Source organism: Tupaia chinensis, unplaced genomic scaffold (assembly GCF_000334495.1).
Source record: "Tupaia chinensis unplaced genomic scaffold, TupChi_1.0 Scaffold000634_1, whole genome shotgun sequence".
NCBI lineage: Eukaryota > Metazoa > Chordata > Mammalia > Scandentia > Tupaiidae > Tupaia > Tupaia belangeri.
Window position 1 is genome coordinate 4,538,335 of NW_006160154.1, and position 21,350 is coordinate 4,559,684.

The 21,350-nt window shown below is 39.1% G+C and overlaps 1 protein-coding gene and 1 non-coding gene across 4 annotated transcripts in view; one reads left to right on the top strand and one right to left on the bottom strand.

Moving 5' to 3' along the window:
* The first annotated feature begins 2,194 nt into the window (after positions 1-2,194).
* NUP58 (nucleoporin 58) overlaps positions 2,195-21,350 on the top strand; it is a 78,296-nt gene continuing 59,140 nt past the window's right edge. For 2 of the 3 annotated variants that reach the window (XM_027776161.1, XM_014592008.2), the window contains exons 1-7: positions 2,195-2,470; positions 11,219-11,367; positions 12,454-12,489; positions 14,427-14,576; positions 15,727-15,861; positions 17,711-17,821; positions 19,852-19,876. In XM_027776161.1, the coding sequence (XP_027631962.1) occupies positions 2,364-2,470; positions 11,219-11,367; positions 12,454-12,489; positions 14,427-14,576; positions 15,727-15,861; positions 17,711-17,821; positions 19,852-19,876 (713 nt within the window). In that variant the 5' untranslated portion in view covers positions 2,195-2,363. The remainder of the gene's footprint in view (positions 2,471-11,218; positions 11,368-12,453; positions 12,490-14,426; positions 14,577-15,726; positions 15,862-17,710; positions 17,822-19,851; positions 19,877-21,350) is intronic. The other variant, XM_006159531.3, reaches the window with a different exon arrangement.
* Positions 10,133-10,267, bottom strand: LOC114009835 (small nucleolar RNA SNORA48). Its single transcript, XR_003551233.1, has one exon. It is a non-coding gene; the product is annotated as a small nucleolar RNA SNORA48 (small nucleolar RNA).

Genomic DNA, 21,350 nt, shown 5'->3' on the forward strand with positions numbered 1-21,350 from the left:
CAGGACTCGAACTGTGATCAGCCATGTGGGAGTCCAGGGCCCCTAACCACTATGCCACCTACCAGCTCCTTTATTTTCTTTCTTTTATAAATGTTTAACTTTAAAAGCTATGGACTTACAGAATTATTGGAGTTCCCATATATGCCACACTCAGTTCTCCCTACTAAGAACATCTTATTTTAGTCTCTACTATGTTTTTACATGCTCTTTCCTTCCTTCCAGCAATCTTTCTTTTCTTTTCTTTTCTTTTTTTTTGGAGAGATTTTTGCTATATGGCACATGTGCTTGCCAGAAAGAGAGAAACAGAGAGACAGAAAGCAAGAAATCACCCCCTGGGGAGATGGCCACACCACAATCTCTTCTCCTCCATTCTCTTCTTGGGTTCTTGGGTTCTTGGACATGCATGCACACACTCCTGGCGTGAATTTAAGCCATCAGGTCTGGGACTTGAGCCACGGTTGACTATATGGGAGTCTAGTGATATAATCATTATGCAACCGGTTGGCCCCTCACCTTTTTTTTCCCCCTAGTCAGAGGATGTACCCTAGATTTTATTGTCTAATTGACAATCCTATAGCCATCACTGACAATAGCTCCTCTAGGTCACTGAAGCTTTAAAACCCGCAATTTTCTTTTTCTCCTCTTGCTCAGTAACTGAATATTTTCTTTATATCATAGTTCAAATACCTATGTCTCTTTTCTCTCTCTCTTTTTTTTTTTAAAGAATAATTTATTTTGTTATTTTAAAATTTGCTATCTGGCACATGTACTCACCAGAGAGAGAAAGAGACAATTAGAAAGCAAACTACCAGGTCCAGGACTCAAACCGTTCTTGGCTATGTGGGAGTCCAGTGCCTTATTCACCATGCCACCTGCAGGTCCTTCTCTTTTTGTTTTATCACTCCCGTTGGGACTGCCATGATATTTAAATTTGTGTGTGTGTGTTTTTGGGGGGGGAGGGGAGTAGATTTTTGCTATAGGGCACGTGTGCTTGAGGGAGAGACAGAGAGAAAGTAAGAAATCACCATCCCAGGGGAAAGGCCACAGCACAATCCCTTCTCTTCCATTCTCTTCTCAGGGTGCACATGCCATCAGTCTGAGTTTCAAGCTGTTGTCCTGGACTCAAACTGCAATTGGTCATGTGGGAGTCCAGAGCCTTAACTACTATGCCACCTGCTGGTCCCAAAGTGCTATTTATTTTTAATTATCCAGAGATGGTTTGGTGCACTTGGGTTGCTCTAACAAAATACCACATTCTGGAGTGGCTATAAAAATAAACTGTCCTCACAGTTCTGGAGGCACAGTTCCTATAGTACTAGCACAAAGTGATGGACCGCAAGGCCTAAGCAGTCGCAGAACCCCAACCCCTTGGCTTTAGGTCCTGAGCTCCTAGGACACGCAGATTCTATTTGCTGACTTGAGTTACCTGCTAGGAGACCTCGACCGACCTCGACCGGGGCCACCTACCCATGTCTCTAAAGTGCTTCTGAATCCCGCTCCCCATCCGTGTCATTAGGCTGGCCAGGACTGCGCCAAATGGGCTCCCTGCATGCTGAAGGCGCTGGCGTCACGTCATGACACCGAAGACCGACTTTTGGATTTCTGACTCGCCTTCCTTCTCAGGGACCCGCAGCAGCCAACAAAAGCCAGTAGCCGCCTCCTTTTCTGTGCTGGGAGTTTAGCTATACACATCAGGGATCTCGCCGATTGCACGATTCTGAGCAACCTTTTTGGCAGGATTGCGTTAGCACAGATGCCAACATAGAAGAACTAAGAAGAGAAAAAATGGTTTTGTTACGTATGTGCTATTTTTTTTTTTTGAGAGCTTTTTGCTATAAGGTGCGTGCGCTAGCCAGAGACACAGAGACAGAGATAGAAAGCGAGAAATCACCCTCCAGGGGGGATGGCCATTCTACAATCCCTTCTCCTCCATTCTTCTCTCTGAATTTTGGGCACGCACTCACGCACAGGCCCCCTGAGCGAGTTTAGGCCGCCGGGTCTGTGACTCGAACTGCGTTCAACCACGTGGAAGTCCAACAATGTAGCTATTTCTCCATCTACTGGTCCCCAAACTCTGGGCCGCTACCCCTTTAAGAGAGGTGGCTGGGCGTCAACACCAGGCCTGTCCCAGGAGTCTCTGCGCGGCGGGCGCGCTTCCGACGATCTGCGTGCGCGCGCCGGGCGTCGTGCGTGCTTCCGCTAGTCGCTCCGCCCCCTTCGGTTCTCGCCGCCGCTGGTGCTTGCAGTTCCCGCCAGGCCCGGACTGGGCAGGAGCAATGCTCCCAGGCCCGCCTCGGCTGTGAGGCAAGAGGAGCGTCCCATACCCCTTTGAGTTTGCTGGCGGCATCGAGCTTCTGGCAGCCATGTCCACCGGGTTCTCCTTCGGGTCCGGGACCCTGGGCTCCACCACCATGGCCGCCGGCGGGACCGGCACAGGCGGCGGTTTCTCCTTCGGGACAGGAGCATCTAGGTAACTCCATTTCCTCGCCTTGCGGAGCCAGGTGCTTCCCTCGGAGGCTCCCTGGTGCTGTCACCCGCTTTCTTCCCTCTGGCTCCCTTTCTGTGGGCTTGGGCAGGGCACTCGCCGAGCCGCCCGCGTCTTGGGCCTCGGGTTTGTGGCCATTCCCGGGCCTGGCGGGGAGGAGCGCGGATGGCATCTGTGCTGTGAGGTCTCAAGAATCCACGGATGGTTCAGGCATGCTCCTACCAAGTGGGATCTGGCCGGGTGAAAAGGTCTGGGGTTCACTCCCGAGCCTTCGCCATGAATCAGTCTTAAGCATAGAGAGTAGATATGGAACGAACGAATGAAATAATAGCTTATTGTGAGTTTTAGAAAGGAACAATTGATAGAAAAACCTGAAAACCGTTTATAGTATTTCCCTGGTAATTCAGATTCCACTGAAGTTTTACGGTGGACATTACAGTGCTTTCATGATTTGTTAAAAATTCTTTTTACAGCATTTATTGGTGGTAATTTTATGCGCTATGGGAAGTAAGAATGTTTTGTTGTGATGAGAATCACATGATCTTAAATTGCAGAATGTGTTTAGCATAGTTTTTGTGCAACTACTAATTCAGGTGGAGACAGAACTATTCTAGCAGAGGTTCAGAAAGAAGGTTGAAATGGCAAGAGATCATGTTCGTCTTTAGAACCCAGTTCTAGAAGGTAAAGGTAGCAGTGTTTTTAAAGTTGTGCACGCTGTCAACGAAGTACCTTCTGAAGCATAAAGGATATGTTTGTAGGTTAAAAAGGTAAAAATACATCTAGCATTATCTGTATTTAGAGAAGAGAAGGAGAAGGGACCGGCACATGCGGCGATAAATAAATCCAAAATCTGGGAATGTTTTCCATACTTCTTTTTCTCTTAAACTCAAAAGATTTCATGGCAAGTTCTGATCATTTTGCTCTGCAATATCCACTTGACTTCATTTCCAGTTCTACAGCCCTGCTCTAAGCCTTTGTCACTCATGGAATGTATTTATTGGTTAAAGTCTTATGCTCTAGGCTCTGTTTAGGGTGATAAGATAAATTAAGGTCCCTGCTTTCTGATGCTTTCATGCTTATGGAAATACTTAGGATTTCTGTCAGGTTTTCACTCAGTGAAACTTCTCCGTCAACTCCTGCATAGATTAGCTTAATGGAATTCCAATTGCTGTCTCAAAATGTGTTTTCACATCAATCTTTTTTGCCACATTGTAGCTGGAGTGATTTAAAAAAAATTCCTATTGCTCCCCTTGCCATTATTTTCCACTATTTTTAGAAAGAAGTTTAAAAAAGAAACCTTACCATGTTCAAGGCCTAGAGTCACCTGAAACCTTTCTAGATTCATCTTGAACACAACTTGTCCTTCTTTCAATGATCCAGGACCACTGTAAAAAAAATTGCATTTACAGTACCACCCTAATACATGCACACAAATAAATAATTGAAACAAAGTTTCAAAGAAAGATACTGAATGGGAAGTGCTTTGATATTTCTTGTTTTGTTACATTTCACTTTTGAAAATGTAGTTTATGACTTGCTAGATTAATTTTATATATATTTTTTAGCTTTTTGCCATAGGGCACATGTACTGCCTGGAGAGAGAGAAAGAAAATGAGAAGTCACTGGGGGGGGGGGCTGTCACATAGTCTGTTCTCCATTCTCCCCTTGGGATTTTGAGCATGCACACACATGTGCCTGGTGTTTTTTTCAAGCCACGGAGACCAGGACTGTTAACCATGGAATCTGCCCTGTGGAATCCAGCACCTTGACCACCACCATCTACTGGCCCTAAGTTTATATTCCTAATGTCCCTATCTTATTTTGAAAAACACTACTGTAGCAACATACCCTTTTCTGAGTTCCCTAGAGGAGCTTGGCAAACTCCTTCCCAGTTTAGGACAGTTCTCTGCTTGGAATGCCCTACCTCTTCCTACTCTGTACCTGTCTAATATCTATTTCTCTCTTGAAATGCCTGCTTTACTTTAGGACTCAAATAGTGTCTTCCCCAGAGGTCTTTTTCTGATCTGTCAGTCCAGCAAACATTACTGTTCTCACAGTACCTTGCACTTAAAGCAGTTATCACAGTTGTACAAAGTTCACTGTAGTTACTATTTACTTGCTTGTTGTCTGATCCTTACACTAGAATGTAAGCTCCATGATGGCAGAGTCTTTTTCATATTGTCTCTTAGTAGATGCAGTGCCTGGAGCTCAGTACATATTCATCGAATTAAAGAATTAGTACTTAAAACTGTCATTGACTACAGACTTGCTGAGAACAAGGTCTGAGTCCTATTTACCACTCCATCCTCAGCTCCTAGGGCTGCCTGGCATAGAAAAGGAGCTTATAAATACTTGCTTAAGGACTGAGTGAATTCTTAGTTTTAAACTAGAAAATTTTACTCAAGTTTTAGAAATATTTGGATAAATTAATGAAAAGAGAGACTGTTTAATATGTCAGTTGGAGTGCTAGTTGGAGGTCTGACTACTCCTAGTGCTGCCAGAAGACTTGGTCTCTTGACAAATCATCATGGTTAGGCTACTTGCCGAGCCTCCGTCCTCATAGCTGGGAAAAGGGATGAACCTCACAATTGCTGAATGAGCATGTAAAGTATTCTAACATCCTGTCTGGCACTTGCTAAGTGCTCAGTAAATGTTAATTATTATGTTATCTCCCAAATGCACAGTAAGGCAAGCTGGAGAGTTAAAATAACATTCTTGAGCTGATGGAGTCAACTTCGTTTTTCTACAGCACATCCTTTCAAATGGTCGGGTTGAGAGTAGCTTTTTTCTTAAATAAGTTTCTCTGCCACAGAGAAGTTTCTCTTTTCCCTCTCTGGTAGAGTAAGGAAGTTTCAGTGTGATGTATTTCTTTGGTAATATTTTCAACTGTAGTTATGTGTGTCTTCAGTTATCTTAGGTTGCCAAGAAATTTTAATGATTTTAAATTCATTGTTTAAAAACACACTGTTACGGTTCATCTTGTTTCTGGAATAGTAGTGAAGAAAACGGGATCACTGATTTGTTTGGAATATAAGGGAGCATAATAACCATTTCCTACTTAGATGTGTTCAAAATTTGGCATAATGTTTTGACTTTTTAAAACAGTCCCAAAATACTAATGTATTCTTCCCCACATTATACACATAACAGTGAAAAAATAACAGTACTATCAGACTACACCAGCCAAATGTTTTTGCATATGCTGTCTCTCTCTAAATTTACTACTGTGTTGTCTGGACATAGAGCCATTACATACTACACTCTCTCCCTTTTAACTATTCCTTAGTTTGGGTTTTGATAGTTTTAAAAAATTTGCTTAGTTTTAGTTGTAGCTAATATTTCTTAAAATATCTTTTATATATATTATATATATAATATGTGTATATATATGTGTGTATGTATGTATTATTTTCCTGCATAGATTAGCTTAATGGAATTCCAATTGCTGTCTCAAAATGTGTTTTCACATCAATCTTTTTTGCCACATTGTAGCTAGAGTGATTTAAAAAAAATTCCTATTGCTCCCCTTGCCATTATTTTCCACTATTTTTAGAAAGAAGTTTAAAAAAGAAACCTTACCATGTTCAAGGCCTAGAGTCACCTGAAACCTTTCTAGATTCATCTTGAACACAACTTGTCCTTCTTTCAATGATCCAGGACCACTGTAAAAAAAATTGCATTTACAGTACCACCCTAATACATGCACACAAATAAATAATTGAAACAAAGTTTCAAAGAAAGATACTGAATGGGAAGTGCTTTGATATTTCTTGTTTTGTTACATTTCACTTTTGAAAATGTAGTTTATGACTTGCTAGATTAATTTTATATATATTTTTTAGCTTTTTGCCATAGGGCACATGTACTGCCTGGAGAGAGAGAAAGAAAATGAGAAGTCACTGGGGGGGGGGGCTGTCACATAGTCTGTTCTCCATTCTCCCCTTGGGATTTTGAGCATGCACACACATGTGCCTGGTGTTTTTTTCAAGCCACGGAGACCAGGACTGTTAACCATGGAATCTGCCCTGTGGAATCCAGCACCTTGACCACCACCATCTACTGGCCCTAAGTTTATATTCCTAATGTCCCTATCTTATTTTGAAAAACACTACTGTAGCAACATACCCTTTTCTGAGTTCCCTAGAGGAGCTTGGCAAACTCCTTCCCAGTTTAGGACAGTTCTCTGCTTGGAATGCCCTACCTCTTCCTACTCTGTACCTGTCTAATATCTATTTCTCTCTTGAAATGCCTGCTTTACTTTAGGACTCAAATAGTGTCTTCCCCAGAGGTCTTTTTCTGATCTGTCAGTCCAGCAAACATTACTGTTCTCACAGTACCTTGCACTTAAAGCAGTTATCACAGTTGTACAAAGTTCACTGTAGTTACTATTTACTTGCTTGTTGTCTGATCCTTACACTAGAATGTAAGCTCCATGATGGCAGAGTCTTTTTCATATTGTCTCTTAGTAGATGCAGTGCCTGGAGCTCAGTACATATTCATCGAATTAAAGAATTAGTACTTAAAACTGTCATTGACTACAGACTTGCTGAGAACAAGGTCTGAGTCCTATTTACCACTCCATCCTCAGCTCCTAGGGCTGCCTGGCATAGAAAAGGAGCTTATAAATACTTGCTTAAGGACTGAGTGAATTCTTAGTTTTAAACTAGAAAATTTTACTCAAGTTTTAGAAATATTTGGATAAATTAATGAAAAGAGAGACTGTTTAATATGTCAGTTGGAGTGCTAGTTGGAGGTCTGACTACTCCTAGTGCTGCCAGAAGACTTGGTCTCTTGACAAATCATCATGGTTAGGCTACTTGCCGAGCCTCCGTCCTCATAGCTGGGAAAAGGGATGAACCTCACAATTGCTGAATGAGCATGTAAAGTATTCTAACATCCTGTCTGGCACTTGCTAAGTGCTCAGTAAATGTTAATTATTATGTTATCTCCCAAATGCACAGTAAGGCAAGCTGGAGAGTTAAAATAACATTCTTGAGCTGATGGAGTCAACTTCGTTTTTCTACAGCACATCCTTTCAAATGGTCGGGTTGAGAGTAGCTTTTTTCTTAAATAAGTTTCTCTGCCACAGAGAAGTTTCTCTTTTCCCTCTCTGGTAGAGTAAGGAAGTTTCAGTGTGATGTATTTCTTTGGTAATATTTTCAACTGTAGTTATGTGTGTCTTCAGTTATCTTAGGTTGCCAAGAAATTTTAATGATTTTAAATTCATTGTTTAAAAACACACTGTTACGGTTCATCTTGTTTCTGGAATAGTAGTGAAGAAAACGGGATCACTGATTTGTTTGGAATATAAGGGAGCATAATAACCATTTCCTACTTAGATGTGTTCAAAATTTGGCATAATGTTTTGACTTTTTAAAACAGTCCCAAAATACTAATGTATTCTTCCCCACATTATACACATAACAGTGAAAAAATAACAGTACTATCAGACTACACCAGCCAAATGTTTTTGCATATGCTGTCTCTCTCTAAATTTACTACTGTGTTGTCTGGACATAGAGCCATTACATACTACACTCTCTCCCTTTTAACTATTCCTTAGTTTGGGTTTTGATAGTTTTAAAAAATTTGCTTAGTTTTAGTTGTAGCTAATATTTCTTAAAATATCTTTTATATATATTATATATATAATATGTGTATATATATGTGTGTATGTATGTATTATTTTCTTATTGTCAGAGTGTATGTGTGCTCAGTAGAAAGAACAGAAAGAAAGCACTCTCCAATGGAGTGTGGTAATGTCACAAGCCCTTTTCCTCTCTTTGTCCTTTCCATCATGATTTGGGGCATGCTTATGTTCCGCCTGTTTTTCCAAGCTACTTGCGTGGCTGAGATTCGAACTTCAGTTGACTGCGTGGTATCTGCTTCTTAGTGCACAGTACTTAACTATCGTATTGTGTGGCTGTCCATCTTAAAATTACTTCTTAATTTAAATTTAAGCAATTCTCAGGACCAGCAGTTGGTGTAATGGCTATGTCACTGGACTCCCATGTAGTAAAGTGTGGTTTGAGTCCCAGACCCAGTGGCTTAAACTCATGCCGGACGCATGTACGTGCATGCCCAAGATCCCGACAGGAGAATAGAGGAAAAGAGAAAAGAGATTGCGGGATTGCGATGTGGCCATCCCCGGGGGGGAGGGGGGGTGCCTGCTCATTTTCTGTCTTTCTCTCTCTCTCTCTCTCTCTTTCTGGCAAGCGCACGCTCCCTATAGCAAAAACATCCCAAAAAAATTTTTTAAGCAATTCCATCTTTAAAGATCTATACTGTATTTGTCAGTGAGACCTTGCAGCCCTCTTCTGCCTCCCGGTGCCCTTTATGAACCTCACACACATTCCTTAAATCAGGGATAAACTAAGACACAGTTAGGGCATGCCCTCTCTCTTTTCCTGCTGTGCGTTGATGACCCATCTCAAGTTCTACTTCCTGAGTAAGCTCTAAGTTCTTCATTTCTGTGATACTGCTAGGGTCACAGCAGTCCCCTCCCACTAGGCCTTTGGCATCTGGCAGATGGGCTCACCGTGGAGTTGATGATGTCTGGACTCAAGTAACTAGGAGAGTTATTCTGGCTTGGATTACATTTATTCATGTTATTTTATCCTAGAAAACAACAACATAGTCTTTGAATAGGGATTATTTTAGTAAACTTTGTACTTGCTTGCTATTTCTGGCATAGTGCTGTGTACGTGTGATTAGTTGAATTTACAAGTATTCTTACTGGTAACAGTAATAACATTTATTGAAGTCATTTGCCCTATATAATCACTTAACCCTTATTTTAAAAACCCTGGTGAATGAATACCTATTTTTGCAGATGAGTAAATAGAGGTTTAAAAGGTTATATACTGGGTCATCAGAAAAGCCATGATTCACTTTTGCATTGAAAAACGTCACAACTTTTCCAGTGACCTAATATTTTCACATAAATAGCAGCACGTGTGGGAGCTGGTGCTGGAACCCAGCTACCACACTGTTTTCTTCCCCTTAAGTTGAAACATCCCAGAGTTTTTAAGATTTTTAAAATGGCATTAGGTTCTCATGGTGATTATGTCTTTATGGAGGAGAGAGAGAGAAGTAATAAGTCTGTAAAATAAATGGGCTTGCATTATGTTGTTCATATTGTTTTCTCTTAACCCTCCTACATAATTTTTGAAATGCAAATTATCGACATTTTTTCGGTTATTTTCACAGATTGTTTTCCCACCTGTATATAACACATTTGTGTATCTGAATCTTAATAAGAACAGTTGAGAAACCAGCAGATGGCGAAATTGTTATTGCTGGATTCCGACATAGTCAACCAGGGTTTAAGTCCTAGATCCAGTGGCTTAAAACTCATACTGGGGCGCATATGTATGCACACGTGCCCAAGATCCAGAGAAGAGAATGGAGGAGAGGGGATTGTGGCATGGCCATCCCCTCTGGGGGGAATGATTTCTCTTTCTGTCACACCCTATCTCAAAAGTCTCTCTAAAAGGAAACAAGAAAGAAAAGTTGAAAAGCTATGAACATTGTTCATGTTCACTTGTTTTTATCAGCTGGTCTTTTTGAAAAGTTCTTAAAAGCTCTCTGAAGAGTTTCTGTTAATGAACCCATAATTTTATTTATTTATTTATGTATTTATTTTTTTCATGTGTCCAAGGCATAAACCAGGCAAGGGCACTGATCAGAAGCCAAGCTGGGATAAACAAGGGTTTACTTTGTCCCTGAGTGATACAAGATGAGCATCACCAGCCAGATGCCACTCTACCTAGGCCAGGGACAGGTACACATAATTTTTTTTTTTGAGAGATTTTTCACTGTAGGGCGCGTGCGCTCGCCAGACAGACAGAGAGAGACATAGAGACAGAAAGCGAGAAATCACCCCCCAGGGGGGATGGTCACGCCGCAATCCCTTCTCCTCCATTCTCCTCTCGGGATCTTGGGCACACACGCACACGCGCCCAGCGTGAGTTTTAAGCCACCGGGTCCAGGACGTGAACCGCCGTCGACTACGTGGGAGTCCAGCGACATAACCATTACGCCAACTGCTGGTTCCCAGGTACACATAATTTTGATAGAAGCTAATTTTGCTTCACATTAACATTAATTTTTGCCAAAATATGCCCCCTGCACCCTTACTGCCCCCAAACATGAGTTCTGTTTTGCTTTTTTCTGATGGCAGAATACCTATTTGAATTACCCTGCCCCTCCCAATACCATAAACATAGTAATACAGTAATACCAAAGTGAAGACAAACTAACTTTTCTATTTCTAGGTATGTTTTATCTTAGGTAATTGGAGATGAATAATTGAATTTGGAAATGTAAACTCTACTTGGAGTAGTTCAAAAGGAAAATGATCTACATTCATGGTTTCCTCAAGGCCATTTTAAAATGTGTTAGATTTCAAATAAAGCTGGTGAAAGCGGAATATGTGTGATTGCTTATGATTGCTTTAAGATCTGAAATCCTAATTGCTATAGATCATTATTCATGAAGCTTGGTATTATATTTTTTAAGACTAATTTTATTGGATTTATTTTCACGGAGAAGAGAAAAATATTTATACTTGGTTGGATAAAGGTATATTTATTATTTATTCTGGGTCTTGTGGCAATGTATTAGATATGTTTCCTTTTAAAAAATAATTAACCCTTAAGAGTTCATCTTTTTTTTTTCCCCTCAAGTAAATATTGGCTTTAGTAGACTTTATTTTGTGTTTTTCATAAACAGCAACCCTTCTGTGGGGCTCAATTTCGGAACTCTTGGAAGCACCACAACGTCAGCAACTACGACAGCTTCTTCAGGTGGATTTGGGACTGGGCTCTTTGGATCTAAACCTGCCACTGGGTTCACTCTTGGAGGAACAAATACAGGTAAAGGTAAAAGTCACATCTTCAGGGACTAGACTGAAGAAGTTTATTCTTTTCCAGGTTCTACCCTGTATCTCACTTATTACGAGGATCATAAGTAGTAGACTAAAACCACTGTAAATGCTGAGGCGGGGACTTGAAATTAAGGACCAATGATAGGCCCAGTCATTCGCTGTGAATGCAGTGTAGGAAAAGGAAGTACAGGAAAGGAAAACACACACACACTCCCCCCACCCTGTTCTTTCTCAAAGAATTGAAGAAGATCTCTTTCTTTAAATATAATTAATTACGGTAATTTAAATTGTCATACTAGATTGTATAATGAAGTGTTTTTGGTGAAGATTGTTGTTTAAACAAACTTAACCAATTTCAAGCATTAATTAATATATGTGGGACAATCACTGTTCTCTTTTGCTATACATAATTCCCAAGAGATATTTTAGTGTTTTATATTATTAAAACTGTTATTTCAGTGGCAAAAGGGCAAGACATAAAGAACTTGAAGATTTCTGGTGGGTATTTCAATAATAGAAAGTTTTATTTTTGTTTTTAATACCTGAAGCTAGTAAAATAATGTTACTGGAGTGGACCTTTTGAAAAGTCTGTTTCCCTATTTCCTTTTCCACTCTCTGCTCTCAGAACCCATTGGTTTTTGTTGCCAGTTTTGACATCAACCTTCTAGCGGTGAGTGCAGCACACCTCACAGCCACGCACCGTGACATGGAAGCATGGCTGTGATAAAGACAGCCAGACCAGTCAGTGAGCTGCTGAGACAGTTCTGTGTGCCAGCGATTATCTTGGAGTAGGTTTTTTCCTCCTCGCTTAGTTTCGTTACAAGCAATAATTATTTGCATTTTATAAATTACATACCCTAGTTACTCAAGTTATATACAGTCTGTAGTATGAAAACCCAGTGCCATAGGAATAATGCTTGTATCAGTGGTTAGAGTGCTGTATCTTGTAATGTATATTGGTCCTACTAGAAGTGTTATCACTCCCCAAGGGTAATTGTAAGCCTTTCCCTTATGACAGATAAGCCAAAAGAATACAGTTTTCATTGATGATTAAATTTTATTTCTTTTTTTTTGTCCCTAGGAATAGCAACAGCTATAACGACAGGATTAACTCTGGGTAAGAATTTTTGAGGAAAGATCCCAGATCTGTGATTTTTCTAATGATTTAAACAAATTAAATAACCTTTCTACTCTTGTCTTTTCTCTGTCTCACAGAGCTAGGGTATAGAAGTGGTAAGCTGAAGAAAATGTAAATAACGGGTTTTAGCCTGCCTGGAATCTGGATGGCAGTAAATAATGTGAAAGGAAAGAAAGAAAGAACAATTGAGAAGCCCTTAAATTGAGGTTAAATTACATTCTGGCAAACTTTCTTCACTTGGATGCTATTTACTTATCATGAGCAGAAAGCAATACATCTGTTTGCCACCAAAGTTTTGGACAGGGTTGACAATGAGGGCAAGCAATTCATTCCTCTTGTTTTTGCGGTTATAGCACCCATACATGATTTTAAAGCATTATACTCTGGCAGGAACTTTCAGTTGTGGTCAGGGCAGTGCAGAAGCTAGTTTCTCGCTTCTTTTTCCCAATAATTTCAGGAGAAAACAACATGCTGCTTATTCATACATTTCTTCGTTTAGTATTGTTTGAGCAGTTACTACTTTCTCTAACTCTCTTGCCCTGTGTACATAATATCTTGAACCTTCTGTATTAGCGAGTGTTACAGTAGTGCTGGTGGTGAAGTTGGTACTGATGACAATGTCAGGAACTGCTGTGCACATGAGCATGATACTCTGACTGTTGAAAGTGACAGGGACAGGCAGATACATTAATACCTTCTTGTATAATCTGATAAATGCTCTAGAAGATGTAGGAAAGGCAACATGGAAGGCAGAAAAGGAAGTAATAGGACTTATTTTGGGGGACAGAAAACATTTCTGACAGAGGAGTGGAAAGCACAAAGACGCAATCATAAAATCATCCAGGGAAACGTGGAAAATACTTTATTCTCAGAGTTTAGGATTTAGAGGTCTGGTAGAGAGAGTTAAGATCTGAGGAGTGGATTGGGACCAGATAAGGAAGGTCAGTTATATGCCAGGTCTTGAAATTATTTTAGAGGTAGTCAAGAGCTAACAGAAACCTTAGGCTGGACAGAATCATCAGAATAGTTATTGTTGTCTTTAAGATAATTGAGTTGAGGGGAACCTAGGGATTAGGAGAGACTGATGGCAGAGAAATGAGATATTGTTGGACTAGTTCTTGAGAGAGAGATGGTTTAAGCTATGGTTTTTGGGGATGACTAATCCACGGATACTTTGAAAGTAGAATTGATAGAATTTGTGACTCATGGAACATAGAGGAAGGAAAGGATTTCAAGGAGACAGTGATTTCTGGCATAAGCAAATGAGTTGACTATGGTAGAGAGTTTAGCAAAGCTTTTCTGTTTTAACATATGCTGGAGTCCAAAGGAACATCAAGGTAAAGCTAGTCCCTGGGAACTTAGGTAGGTGTAAATTTAGGCTTATGTACCTGTAGTTGAAATGGTGAAAGTAGGGGTGAGATCATCTGTGAAGTAAGGAAGCAGGAGTGGATCATGAGGGAGTGTCGTGTAAGAGCTGGACAGGGGAAGGAGAGCTGTGAAAGAAGACTGACAGGGAGTAGCACAGAGCATAGGAAGAGAGCTGGGAGCTGATAGATGCAGTGCTAGAGGAAGAGGGTTTTTAGGAATAGGGAATGGTGTTTATACAGTCTTGGGGAAGAGGGACTTATTTTTCTGCTATCAGTGAAGGGAAAAAGGAGGATAAACATTGTTTTAGATAAATCTAGGGATAGAGTTGAAACTGATTGTGATGTTACATTGGTAGAGTTTTCTTATCATCTCTTCAGTATTCACCATGATATATAGTCACAATTTCTGTATCTTTTTTTCTCTTACACATACACTCTTCTATTGATAAAAAGAAGGGTTACAAACTTTTAGGGATCTTGATTGAAACGAGTGTAATACATAAACATATTTAAGGTAAAGTGAGGTTTTATGTATTTATTTTTAAACAGGAACGCCAGCCACTACATCTGCATCTACAACAGGCTTCAGTCTGGGATTCAGTAAACCTGCAGCATCTGCCACACCATTCGCTCTGCCTATTACGTCTACCTCAGCCAGTGGTCTCACTCTCTCATCTGCTCTGACATCAACTCCCGCAGGTGAGGCGTAATGGGGAAAAGTTGGATTTAATGGTTAAATTTAAAGTTTATTTGGCTATAGGATCTGCAGATGGCGTAATGATTATGTTGCTGAACTCCCATATAGTCACCTGCAGTTGAGTCCCAGATGCAACAGTTTAAAACTCATACGGGGCATGTGTCCAAAATGCTAAGAGGAGAATGGAGGAGAAGGGATTGCTCCACAGCCATCCCTCCGAGGGGGACTTCTCACTTTCTGTCTCTGTCAAGCACACACGCCCTATAGCAAAAATCTGAAGAAAAAAAAAAACATACACACACACACATATACATACTTGGCTAGAGAACACAAATATCCACCTTTAGTAAACTTGACTTGAGTTTGGGCAATTGTTAATCGTTCAGTAGTTTGAACTCGTAAATTACTGATTTGTAAAGAGGAAAAGTCTATATTGGGCTTTAAAGCAGCAGAGACCAGCTTGGGAGATGGTCTCTATTTACAGAGGAAAGTGGAAGAGAGAATTAGAGAGTTAAAATGTAAAGTTATTGATACCTACTTTATTTTTAAGCAGCTGCTTGGTCATAGGGAAGAATAGTGACTATACATAAACCTTGGCTGATTTAGGATTTATTTAATATTGAAGCTAGAGTCAGTGGCTTGGGTTGAAAACTGCTCTTGTCTGCAATCAGTTATTTAGTACCATTCAAATCCTTGTTTCTGTAACTGGTTTTGCTTTGAAGCTACTATTTTTCTTTTCTTTTTTTTTTTGTTTTTAAATTCCCAGAGTGTGTGTGTACTCACCAGAGACAAGAGAGGGCAAAAGCACCCTCCCAGTGGGGAGTGGCCACACTGCAATTTTTTTTCCTCCATTTCTCCATCCTGTCTGGATTTTGGGAATGCATGCACATGTGCCCTGTGTGTTTTTGAAGCCAACAGGGTTGGGATTCACACAGTGGTTAGGCATGTGAGATCCAGCTCCTTTGACCATGAGGCTCTAGGGCTAGCTCTCTTTATTCCTAAGTACACCTAATTTTATCTTTAGCAAGTAATTTGTCCAAAGAGCTAATTTTATTATGGAAGTCAGGTCTTTTTTAAAAAATTATATTTGTGTTTTTTCTGTAGTATTGATAAATGCTGCCTTTTGAAGGCTTACTATCTTATTTTTTATAGCATCCACAGGGTTTACTCTGAATAATTTGGGTGGAACAGCCACAACTACAACTGCATCTATAGGTCTTTCATTAGGAGGAGCCTTGGCTGGTTTGGGAGGTTCACTTTTCCAGAATACAAACACAGCAACAACAGGTATGGCATTTTATTTTCCAGAACAGTAAATGTTCATATTTAAATGCACTTTAATTTATCCTTCTGAACAGATTACTTTTTCATCTGTAAGGTTTGCTTTTAGTATTAAAACCGAATTATAAAATAATGCCTTTTATGCATAATTGGACATTTTAGCCATGTTTTAGAAGGAAGTTTTCCTTTCTCATTATTGACTGACTAAATAAAAAAAAAAAAAAACAAAGTAAGAGCCTGTTTAAGGAGTCAGTAAACCGTTCTAGAGAGACTTGTCTTTTTGATAAATGACAAATAGTCTTGGATCATTTTGTCGCATAACTTTATCCTGAGGCAACTTGCTCTTTTAAGTCCCAGTTCTAAAATCTCTATTTTGTAAAGCCACTTCATGAGAGTAAGAAAAACTCTTTTTTTGGAAGAAATTCTGTAATTAACTTCAGACAGTGAAGTAACGTCAAGAATTTCTGTTTAACAATCTGTAGATTAAGAAAAGTTAATGTGTATTGAAATCACAGCATTTCCAATAATACTTAGGCTACTTTAGCATATCTATTTAACTTTCAGCTTTGCTGAGCCCCTAGTATGTGCCTAATATAATACTTTTATGTTGTCATATGGTACAGTTGCAGGGATATGATTTGATGTTGTCTATTAAAGAATCCATAGTTCTTTTTTGTTTTCTATTCCAGTAGTGAATTTAGTAGAGAAAATCCATGTGTGGAAGGAGAGAAAAGGAGTTGGTCAATTTTGCGTTGATTTGTTAGATACTTATTTTTTATCATTATTGTCAAACTTTTTAGATACGCAAAATATCTTCTAATAACTAGATAACTAGGGGACTGTAATGCATTTCTTTGCATGATCAATATTTAAACATCTCTTAAAGATTTATATAAAAGCAAAATTAAGAAAAAATAACAGAAGGAAAGGTACAGTGAGTCTGTTTGCTTAGTTTTTAGTTCTGCTCTTACCATTTTTTAGAGTTTTGACTCTGCCTTTTTTATGATCATGTTAACCTAAAGGTAGCATTGGGTTTTTTTGTTGTTTGTTGTTTTGCTTTTTTTTTTGAGAGAGAGATTTTTTGCTATAGGGCATGTGTGCTCACCAGAGAGACAGAAAGCGAGAAAGCACCCCCCTCCCCCGAGGTCGGGAATAGCCATACCACAGTCCCTTCTCCTGCCAGCATCTTGGGCATGCACACACACATGCTCAGCAGGAGTTTCAAACCGCCAGGTCCAGGACTCAAACCATGGTCAACTATGTGGGAGTCCAGTGACATAACCATTAAGCCATCTGCTGGTCCCAGTGCCATTGGTTTTTAACTTACTTAAGTGAGTTTCTGTCACATGCTTTCAGAATTTAAATCTAGTTTCAGTTATCCTTTTATATTAACTACTGTGCTATCCCTTTGTTTTTAAAATAGATAGCAGTTTTATCAGTTTAGGAATAGATGGACTTAAAGAGATAAAGATTTATTGGGACCAGCATATGGTGTAGTGGTTACGTCATTGGACTCCCACCTAGTCAACTGTGGTTCGAGTCCCAGACTTAGCTGCTTAAAATTCATGCCAGGTATGTGTGCATTCATGCCCAAACTCCCCAGAGGAAAATGGAAGAGAAAGGATTGTAGAAGGGATACGCTGAGGGGATGATTTCTTGCTTTCTGTCTCTGTCTCTGGTGAGTGTATGTGCCCTATAGCAGAAATCTCTCTTAAGATAAAAGATTTATTGATACAAAATCTTTGAAATTGTAAGCATTGTAGTTCCAAATGTGACTGGAAGTGAAGATGCATTTACCTAAAAAAATGCTGATTGAAACTGCTTTGTTTCCCAATGAAATGTGTTTTATTTATAGGGCTTGGCCAGAATGCTTTAGGCTTGACTTTGGGAACTACAGCAGCTACTTCAACTGCAGGCAGTGAAGGCCTCGGTGGCATAGATTTTAGTAGTTCATCAGATAAAAAAAGTAAGTAAGGTTATTATAATATTATGTTCTAATAAATAGTACTGTTGATGGAACTGCTAGGTTCCTCAAAATTCCTATGCCTGAAAAATTGTTAGTTTTACTGTATATTCAATAGTATGGTTTCTACTTGTTTGTGTTATCATTAGTATTTCACATTTTTTTTGTGTACGTTGTGCATTTAAGGTTTTATTTTTGTAAAGAACTTTGATTTGTATGTATTCTTATCTTAATGTAGCTGTCTTCTTTTTTTTAATTTTAATTTTTTAGAGATTTTTGTCTTAAGGCACTTGCACTTGCTAGAGAGAGACAGGAGAGAGGGAAAGTGAGAAATCACCCCCTGAGGGGATGACCACACCACATTTTCTTCTCCTCCATTCTCCTGGGATTTTGGGCCTGCACGTACAAGTGCCCTGCATTATTTTCAAGTCCCCAGGTTCAGCACTCAAACTGTGGTCGGCCACGTGGGAGTCCATCACCTTAATCACCATACCATCTGCTGGCCCCTAGGTCCAGTATGCTTAACAGCATGGTTAGCCAAGTTGGTTTTAATTACCTTAACCACAAGTTCATAGACCAGCCCTAGGAAGCTTTTATGGTAGTCCACATGTATCATGGAGGCAAAACTAAGTGGATTAACCAGAGATCTATGGTAATCTAGAAGTACGCCCAAGTAATATATAACATGTTTGTATGTACATAAATATTTATAATAAGACTGGAATGTCAGAGTAGTACATTAGTCAATAAAAAAAGTGGATGAATTATTTGAAAAAAATAACACTAAATCCTGGGACCAGCAGTTGTCGTACTGGCTGTGTCCCCGGACTGCCATGTGGTAGACCACGGTTCGAGTCCTGGACTGGGTGGCTTAAACTCAACTGGGCACATGTGCGCATGCCCAAGATCCTGAGAGGAGAAGGGATTGCAGTGTGGCCGTTCACCCTGGAGGGTGATTTCTTGCTTTCTGTCTCTCTCTGTCTTTCTGGTGAGTGCATGCACCCTATAGCAAAAACCTCTCAAAAAAAATTCCTATTTTTATTACTATCTCATCAACTCTAAGACATAATTTGTAGATGCCAGTTTCAGAAATGTTAAAATACGAATGAAAAAGATTCTTAGAATCAATGAAGTATTAAATATGGGAAAATAAAATACAGTCAGATGAAAGGAAAAAAGTAAAACCCTATATACAAAGGTAAAAAACAAATAGAAAGTAAAATGCTTGCTTTTAGATTTTTTTTTTTTGCATTTGAATATCTCTGATACGGAGATGTATGCTAATAATTGTAAGGTTTAATTTTAGAAGTAGACATATGAAATATGGTGTATATAAGACAAAGGGTTAATGTATTTAATGTTGAAGTAACTCTTAGAAATCAGTAAGAAAATGTCAAGAAAAAATATACAAATTACATGAATAGGCAGTTCAGAAATTAATTTATTAATATCTAGCATTTGAAGAAAATGTTTTACTTCACTAATACTATAGAAATGTGAATTGAGATTATAGTAAAGTGTATCATATACCTACATGACTGGCAACATTTTTTTTTTAATAGAATATCCATTGTAATTGAGGGTGTGAAGCAAAAAGTACTCTTCTTTATGCCAGATAGGAAGGTAGAGTTGGACAGTTGTTTTAGGTGGTTGTCAGATTGGAAAAGTTCATGTAATCAGACAAATTACAGTATTGTCATTGACAGGGCCTAAAAAAAGTATTAGGTAAAGCTGTGAGGAGTTCGACTGATCAGCAAGCATTTAAACCATCCATATAAGATATTTTTCATGGAAGGTAATTGAGAAAGGAAGATCCTCGCGATTGAAAGTGGTAGATGCAAATCATGTCTGCTTATGTGTGCAGATAACCTCTGTGTTCTATGTTCATCACCAGTCAAGGCATTACTTGATGTTTAAGAGGCAAACAAAATGCCTATTTATATTTATACCTTCATTTGTGTTGATTAGAAACATGTATTTGGAATACTTTGTTAAATTACCTATTTTTACATGAAGCTTTTTGAATTTTCTAGGTGATAAAACAGGAACAAGACCAGAGTAAGTTTACAATTTAACTTGTTAAAAAAAAATTGCTATAAAGCATGTGTGTTCACCATAGAAAGACAGAAAGAAAGGAAAAGTGAGAAGAAATCATACTTACACACACACCCCACCCAGAGAGTTGAGGATGGCCTCACCTCAGGGCCTTCTTGTTCATTCTCCTCTAGGGATTTTGAGCATGCATGCACATGCTCCCGCATGTGTTTCAAGCCACCAGGTCTGGGACTGGAACCCTATTGTTGGCCATGTGGGAATCCAGCCCTTAGCTACCACGCTCTTTTCCTTAACTGTGAGATTCTGTAATTAGTTTTACTTACCTATACAGATGGTATAGGTAGAAGTAAATGGAATCATGTACACATTTAGATGAAAATTTTTAATTTTTTTAAACCCATATTTGTCAAAAATAAAATTTTCTAGAAAAATGAAAGGTTCAATCTTTAATTTCCAGACATTAAAAAAATTTAAATTTTTTCTAGCAGAGTTGTTGACATTTCTCCGGATAACACACATACACACACACACACACACACACATACACCGCACAAATGTATGCATTTTTAAAGTTTATTTATTTCCTGAGAGGAAGAGAGTGGAACAGAGGTACTGGCCCCTGACAGAGTCTTGTCATACTGAGATCCTCCTCCTAGCCTTCCAGCTATCCAGGATCATGGATGTGCCTACATGCATGCATGTGTTCAGGTCCACCAGGATTTGAGCTTTAGGCCTCCCTGTTTGGTCCTAGTAGTACAAGTGGCACCATACCACCTGAGCCACTGTGGCTGGGCCTATTCATTTATCTTTTTTACTTATTAAATATTAAACAACTCATGAAACTTTCCTCTTGTAGCATGTTTTTGTTTTTGTTTTTTTTTTTAAAGAATTATTTTATTTAACTTTATTTATTTATTTTTAATTTTTATTTTAAATTTGACAAGATAGGGAGAGAGCGAGAGTGAGAGAGAGAGAAAGTGAGAAAGCAAGCCAACAGGTCCATGATTCAAACCACGCTCTACCATGTGGGAGTCTAGTGCCCTTAACCACCACGCCATCTGCAGGCCCTTGTAGCATGTTTTTGTGACATATAAATTACCATGCTAATACCATTTTATTTCCTGATGTCTTTAGCAAAGAGGAAGAGTTAGCTTCTGTATACATCATATATTTATTTGAAAATGATAATTATTTTTATTACCAATTATATTTTATTTATATTATATGAAATAAAGTATTTGTAAATTAATGACCAAGTGCTCTCAGCACAAACATCTTATGTTTGTTTCAACCCCTTATATATAACTGAAAAACCTAAGAGGCACTGAAATCTCACTAATTTCTGTTATGGCATACCGAATTTCACTTGTTCCTGTCCTCATTAAATGTTTGTGATTCCCTGAAGCAATCCCCAGGTCTTATTTCCCATTCCAGTGCAAATGAACAGAATTTTTAATACTTTTTGTTTATTCCATGA